Consider the following 8,016-nt stretch of genomic DNA (forward strand, 5'->3'; position numbering starts at 1 on the left):
GGAGGAGAGGGAGAAGAGGGAGGGGGAGAGGGAGAGGGAGAAGGAGAGGGAGGAGGAGAGGGAGAAGAGGGAGGAGGAGAGGGAGAGAAAGGAGAGAAGAAGGAGAGGGAGAAGGAGGGAGAGAGAGAGAGAGAGAGAAAGAGAAAGAAGAAGAAGGAGAAAGAAGAAGAAAGAGAAAGAAGAAGAAAGAGAAAGAAAAGAGAAAAGAAGAAGAAAGAGAAAGAAGAAGAAAGAGAAAGAGAGAGAGAGGATACATTTTGGGTTTAATAAAGATTTGCGCTAATATCATGTGACTTAAAAATCTGCAACTTCCGCCATTTCAAGAAATATATGACTCTTGTTTTCAAGCCTAAAACGTGGATTACAATGCGTGCAAAAAAACCCACAAGAACCGCCTTGGCAGCAAATGGTATTTCCGTAATGCTGACTCCCAATTACCATTCAGATCTCAAGCGCAGGGAGAAGAAGTGTGCTCCACCTTTTATCCTCTTATGTGATCATGTGATCGGGAGCCACTCCCATCAGCTCCCAAACAAACAGTGACCAGGAGCTGGGGGTGACCGCTCAGTCACAGTACTGGTGATGTAGAGTGAGCGTGCTGCCAGAACAAAATAGCGGCGCTGGCTGCACGCACATCTGTGGCGGCAAAGTGTTAAAACCCACCACCATGCTGCCACGTGTTAAACAGGGCACTAACATACTGAGATGGAGGGCACCATTAGGACTGCCTCATAAGATCTCATTCATCTGGTTAGTGCGCACCCTCCTAGTGGAACTGCATTGTCTCTATATCTTCATATGTGCTGATAAGTGAGAAAAGGGTCTCTTACCAAGGGGGGATGCGGGGAACCCCCTCAAGCTGCTGCAGGTTGAAGGCATGTTTGGACACCTGTCTAACCTCTCCATCCCATGCCTGGATTTCCTGTTTACGGGAGGCCGAGTCTGCAGCCATGATGGCATCTATGGCCGTGGAAACCTGGAAAGGATGGGAAGTCAGGAATATGTCAGCGGAGATGTAGACGACGGGAGTTCTGTAACATATGAATGTAATTAGCTAAAACAAAAAAGCGTACAGGTTTGACGAGCAGACACCCGGGAGGTGCTCATTTACCTGCAGCAGCTCCCTGTACCTCCACTCAACCAATAATGGACCGTTTTGATTGGGCAAGGCAACTTTAACATTTCCTGGCAGTGTCAGAGCTTGCCCGGCCTCCCCGGTAGGAATCAGAGGGCAGCAGAGCTTCAGCAATAGCAGGAAGTACAGCAGGAACACTAACATTTGCAGGTGCACTTGAAAAATATATACCTTGGGTGGTCCTTAGAACAGGAATAGATGGGAAATCTTCCCATGGGGACAACCATTTTGCTAACCACCAGGCATTTCCCTCACATAGGAGGTTTTTCCTCTCACTTCCTGTTGGGTGTATTGGACAGGAAGTGAAGATAAATCTCCCAACAAGGATATAAAACATAACAGTTACTGCAGTTCCACAGTAATTTAAGATAATTCAAAGCCGATTGATCATTCAGTTGAAATCTAGTCTAAAGTTAGATAGCACACGGTGGGAAGATCTACAAATCTCAGTATGTGTAATACAAATACAGTACAGCATTGTACAAGAATTGTGGAACTTAGTGTATAACAAACCTGTCACCCCTTTAAAACGTAGTCCACCAGATGCTGGCTATTATGTTAATTAGGCCAGAAAGCCTCTTTTGTGTGCCCCTCTAAAAACTTTTCCACGCCCTTTGGGACTAAGCCCTGCCCACCATCAAGGTAGTCTCTAGACCACGTGTAGCCAAACGTCTGCCTTCGAGCCGTAGTCAACCTACAAATCCCATCTTGCCTCTAGGAGTCATGCCTGTGGCTGTCAAAGAGTCTTTCAGTGCCTTTTGGGACTTCTAGTTCTACAACAGCTGGGGTGCCAAAGTTTGGCTACCCTGCTCTAGACATTAAGAGGCATTCACATTGGGGGGGGGGTTGAGGGATTTTCTGCAGGGATGCACCGATACCAGTATCGATCCCGGGCATTTTCATGAGAACTCGTACGCGTGAAAATGGCCCGATACCAATACCGGCACTTTACATTTTTAAATTGAAGCAGCTGCCTTAGGTCCCAAGAGTGCTGGGGACCTCACAGCAGCCTTCTTGGGAACCACGTGGAGCCTGTTTACAGCACATTTCCCACCCGATGCCCTCTACACCCCTCCTGAGACCCTCTGCCCGAGACACCAGGCCGGTACCCCGTAGCAGAGCGGCAGCACAGAATGTAGCAGATTCATATACAATTATTCTGCATTGCTGTATAATGTATTGCTGGGATTTGAAGCCCTCTATAGCTGGTGGTTATCTGCATTGCTGTATAATGTATTCCTGAGATCTGTAGCCCCACTACAGCTTTGGGTCAGTGGTAGAACTACCAGGGTTGCAGCAGTTGCAGCTGTGACTGGGCCCTGGCGCTTCACCACTGTCCTAAAATCCTTAGTCTGTATTGTTTTTTGAAAAACTGTCACATGACACTAAAAAAAAAAAAAAAGTATTGGTAATTGGTATCGGAGAGTACTTAAGAAAAAGTATTGGTGAATCCCTAGTTTTCTGACCCATAAAAGTAGCAGCAAAGATCTGGTCCCTGGCTCGCAGGTTCATTGTAAATGTAAACATTAGGAAATAGCAAAGAAATATGTACTTACTCCACACATGCTATAGCTTCCCCTTAAAATAACGAAACAAACTTCACTCATCTCATCCCTGTGTCACTATATTAATATGTGAAAGGGAATGCCCCCCCCCGCCCCAGCCCACACACACACCTCGCGTTACCCACCCGGTCCCTGACCATCTCCGGGAGTGCTGACAGTTCATCCCTCTGGATCTCCAAGAACTCGGGCAGGATGACCAGCTTCACCTCTTCGTCAAATTCGTAAAGCTCGTCGTTAATATCAAATCCACCCTCCATCCCTAAACGAGACACAGAGAAAAGGGGAGTCACATGACCACCACAGGATAGAAGGAAAAAAATAAAAAAACAAAAAGTCCACAACAGCTGGAGTCCCGAGGTTGCCTGCCCTTGATTTAGCCCAGAGCCTAGATCATCCGGGACCCACCCCCAGCCTGTAACTGGACAGTGAAATGAGAAGCAGCACAGTGATGAGCTCATCGCTCTGTCACTCTGCTCTCTCCTCGGCATGTTTCTTGTCAGCACATGAAGCAATTGTGATGTTTCTTCCCTACTGTACAGGGACTGCGAGAGGTTGATAGCGGGTCAAATCCAGGTACTTACACGGCTTACATTAAAAGGGTAATTCCATTGTTTACAAAATGTGAGAAGATGAACTAACCCTGAGCATTCCGCCACCTGGCAACCCCACATTTTCATACATTTAAACGGCACGCAGACACCCCAACCCCACCCCCCAGTCCATACACTGCACTACAGCCCCGCACCGAGGATGCAGCATAACACTCGTAAATGGCGAGCGCTCATTGCTCACATGCCTGATGAAGGGACCCTGAGTGGCCCCGAAATGTTGCTATGTGACAAGATGTGTGTGCATCAATAAAACGATCGCTTCTTAAAGATTTGCCCGCGGTGCGCTGGTGACATACTTTACTACTTGAAGCGACGCCATCCGTAGTCACTACAGCACCTACTGCAAGGGACGTACTAGTAAGGAGTGCGGTAGGACTCTCCTGCATTGGTCACATGACCACACTGATCATTGAGAAGCGCTTCTTACTTCCAGGATCTGGCCCCAGGCTCAGAAGCGTTTCTTATTGGTCAGCGAGGCCTTGTGACTGTGCTGACCAATGAGCACTTGCCATGTGCGAGTGTTATGCTGCATCCTAAGTGCAGGGCTGCAGTGTACGGTCCCGTACATTGGCTAGCGGCATGCAGATAAAAATGTATAAATAGCGGGCTCCACCCAGAGCAGAGCACACAGGGTCCCTTTAATGCCTTCTTCCCCAACTTCTCCGTTCACGTTCCAGTGACACGTACCTAAGAGTGGATTTCCCCTCATCACTTCCTCTGCATATATTTCCTCTCACTTAGTATTGTGATTACCAGACAGGAAGTGAAGGGAAATCTCTCGAAAGTGATACAGATACAAAAACATACCTTACTCCATCTACAATATGTAAAAAAATGGCATTAGATATACAGGTCAGAGATGGGAAATCATACCTATAGCAAGGCGGGTCGGTTTCTTGCGAGGGGGATCTCCGGTGGTAGAACTAGAGTCCTCTGTTTTCTGTAACAAAGAATCATCAGTAATTGTAAGGATCAGCATGCAGAGCTACATGTTGCTGTGAAAGGGGGGTAAAGGTCCAGTTGAAGAGCAAACCTTTGGCCACCACCTAGAAGAGCTGCCTACTGGTACCCAGTCCCTCTACACAACTTGAGACCTGACATGAAATACCCATGGCACTATAAGATCCTGCATTGAGCATCTTTGTTCTGTATGGTGGCAGCCATCTTGGAGGAGGCAGCGCTTTCCTTCTTCTTGTCAGAGCCTCAAGCAAAGAGAACAATGAGCAGCACAAGTGGTCAGTCATAGGGAGCAGTGCCCGAGATCTGACACTGCAGGTATACAGCTATGAGGGCGAAGGTGCAGGAAGTACAGGGCAGGGTTCTGCTTAGGCCCAATCACCGTTTCTACATGATCCCTATAACATAGCCCAGGTCCAGTGTAACACATATTTCTTACAGCTCTGCTTGTCTGTGTCCAACCACCTGAAGACAGCTGCATATAACTGGTCTATGAATAGGGCCGTGTCCTGTACAATCCCTAAAAGAATCATTTCAAGATGACACGTTTTCTTTAATGCACAAAGCCGCTTCTACATGAGAGAGCACCCGAGCATGCTTACCGGTTTGAGGGTTCTCTTGAGGTTCAGGTAGGCCCTCTGCCCGGTTTTGTTGTAGTGCCGTTCTACATTAGAACTACCGAATCCTAGGAAAGTGTTCATGCAAATGTACAGGCCGCCATCCGATTCCTACAACACAGGACACGAGAGTCAGGAACTTCACAGAGAACGGGGTATTTCTGAGGGAAGAAGGGTTATAGCTAGGGTTGGATACTGGAACCAAACCCCTCAGTCCCTCTACTGGAACCAAACCCCTCAGTCCCTCTACTGGAACCAAACCCCTCTGTCCCTCTATTGCGGTGTAGGCAACCTTGGAACTCTAGCTGTTGTGGAAATACAAGTCCCATGAGGCATTGCAAGACTCTGACACCCACAGGCATGACTCCCAGAGGCATGATGGGTTGGCTGGGGTGCTGAGGTTTCCTACACCTGGTATAGAGTATAGAAGGGATTAAATCAGACAGGCTGTGTCTCATTGCGGAGATTTCCCTTCACTTCCTGTCCTATAGCTATAGCAGGAAGTGGCGATTCTCTATGAGGACAGTTGTCACATTATTCTGGTGCCAACTCAAAATTTTGGGATGTTCACATTCATTTCAGTTCCTGTGATAATAGTTACTATGACAAAGAGTGAATCTACCTAGGGGGACAAAGACACCATACAAACTTACCTGGGTTACTAACACTTTCCTACTCCAATAAAAAAAAAAAAAGCTTTAGCTTTACATATTATTAGGCAAGTGAGTATTTTGACCAAATCACTATTTTTTGCATATCGTCCTAACTCCAAGCTGAATAAACTTGAAGGTTTACTGGATGTCAGCATATCAGGTGATGTGTATTTGTGTCATTAAGGAGGGTGTGGCCTAAGGAGATCAACACCCAATATCAAGGTGCGCATAATAATTACGCAGCTACTTTTCCTCAGGCAAAATGGGTCAAAAAAGAGATTAAACTGACTATGAAAAGTCAGAAATTGTAAAAGGTCTTTCAGAGGGATGCAGCACTCTGAGATATTGAGGCGTGATCACAGAACCATCAAACGTTTTGTTGCAAATAGTCAACAGGGTCGTAGGAAACGTGCTGAGAAAGAAAGACGCAAATTAACCGCCAAAGATTTGAGAAGAATCAAACGTGAAGCTCCCAGGAACCCGTTATCCTCCAGTGCTGTCATATTCCAGAACTGCAACCTACCTGGGGTACCCATAAGTACAAGGTGTTCAGTGCCCAGAGACATGGCCGAGGTAAGGAGGGCCGAAACCCGACCAACACTGAACAAACGTCAAGACTGGGCCAAGAAATATCTGAAGACGGATCTTACAAAGGTTTTATGGACTGATGAGGTGAGAGTGACTCTTGACGGACCAGATGGATGGGCCCGTGGCTGGATCAGTAACGGGCACAGAGCTCCACTTCGACTCAGACGCCAGCAAGGTGGAGGTGGGGTACTGGTGGGCTGGTATTAATAAAGATGAGCTAGTTGGACCTTTTCAGGTTGAAAATGGACTCAAAATCAACTCCCAAACCTACTGCCAGGTTTTTAGAAGACACTTTCCCCAAGCCGTGGTCCAGGAAGAAGTCTGACCATGATATGTATGCAGGACAGTGCTTCATCGCATGCTTCGAAATACTCCACTGCCTGACTAGCCAGAAAAGGCCTTAAAGATGAAAGAATTAATGACATGGCCGCCTTCCTCACCTGAACTAAACCCTACTGAGAACTTGGTGGCCCTTCTTAAACGGGAGATTTACGGTCAAGGAAAACAGTGCACCTCTCTGAACAGGGGGGGTTGCTGCTGCACAAAAAGTTGATCGCCAACAGATGAAAAAGCCGACAGACTCCAAGGATGGGAGGCTGAGGACTGGTATTGGCTAAATTGGTCACTGCTTTTGTTTTTGGAAATGTCAGAAATGTTTATTTGTAAATTTTGAGTTGTTTGTTTCTTCTTCTCACTTTAACACATGAAAATAAACAAGTGAGATGGGAGGAACATTTTTGTTTTCCATTTAGTTGCATAATAATCCCGCACACTAATAGTTGCCCAATAATTGTGCACACCCAAATATTCTCCCAAGAAAGCCAAAACCTCACTCGTACTTTCTTCAATACAGATGTTCCTCACTTACCGACTTACCTGTTTTGCGACCACTCACACTTACGACGGACCGCCGATCGACCTCCGACCTCGCGCGTCAGCATCAGTGCGACGGGTCGCCGGCGGAAGCGACATCCCCCGATCTTCACTGCGGGTCCCGGTAAGTATTTCCATTGCCGGATGTACAGTACATCGGCAACGCTATACAGTACTGTCCTAATGCAGTACAGTACTGTATAGAGTTCCTCACTTAACGACCAATCCGTTTAACGACCTGGTCGTAGGAACGGAACTCGGTCGTTAAGTGAGGAATACCTGTATTCTGATTTGGGGTTAATTAACATTTTGGATTGATCGAGAGCTATGTAGTTGTTCAATGATGAAATTCATCCTCAAAAATACAACTTGCCTAATAATTGTGCACACAGTGGACAACTGGGAGATATTACTGGGGCCACTGACACCAATACTGGGGGTTATTATTGCGGCTACAGACACCAATACTGGGGGTTATTATTAGGGACACTGACACCAATACTGGGGGTTATTATTGCGGCCACTGACACCAATACTGAGGGTTATTATTAGGGACACTGACACCAATGCTGGGGGTTATTATTGCGGCCACTGACATCAATACTGGGGGTTATTATTAGGGACACTGACACCAATACTGGGGGTTATTATTGCGGCCACTGACACCAATACTGGGGGTTATTATTGCGGCCACTGACACCAATACTGGGGGTTATTACTAGGGCCACTGACACCAATGCCGGGGGTTATTAGGGCCACTGACACCAATGCTGGGGGTTATTATTGCGGCCACTGACTCCAAGTCGGGGGGTTATTATTGCGGCCACTGACACCAATGCTGGGGGTTATTATTGCGGCCACTGACACCAATACTGGGGGTTATTATTGCGCCCACTGACACCAATACTGGGGGTTATTACTAGGGCCACTGACACCAATGCCGGGGGTTATTAGGGCCACTGACACCAATGCTGGGGGTTATTATTGCGGCCACTGCCACCAAGCCTGGGGGTTATT

At 47.1% G+C, this 8,016-nt stretch overlaps 1 protein-coding gene across 1 annotated transcript in view; it reads right to left on the reverse strand.

Annotated features, from left to right (window-relative positions):
* USP5 (ubiquitin specific peptidase 5) overlaps positions 1-8,016 on the reverse strand; it is a 27,215-nt gene that overhangs the window by 17,960 nt on the left and 1,239 nt on the right. Inside the window, exons 2-5 of the mRNA XM_018567370.1 lie at positions 4,871-4,996; positions 4,185-4,251; positions 2,826-2,959; positions 831-976 (exon numbers count right to left, since the gene is read on the reverse strand). Of these exons, the coding sequence (XP_018422872.1) occupies positions 831-976; positions 2,826-2,959; positions 4,185-4,251; positions 4,871-4,996 (473 nt within the window). The remainder of the gene's footprint in view (positions 1-830; positions 977-2,825; positions 2,960-4,184; positions 4,252-4,870; positions 4,997-8,016) is intronic.

The sequence above is a fragment of the Nanorana parkeri genome, unplaced genomic scaffold, assembly GCF_000935625.1.
Source record: "Nanorana parkeri isolate BGI_ZX_2015 unplaced genomic scaffold, ASM93562v1 scaffold1037, whole genome shotgun sequence".
Lineage (NCBI taxonomy): Eukaryota > Metazoa > Chordata > Amphibia > Anura > Dicroglossidae > Nanorana > Nanorana parkeri.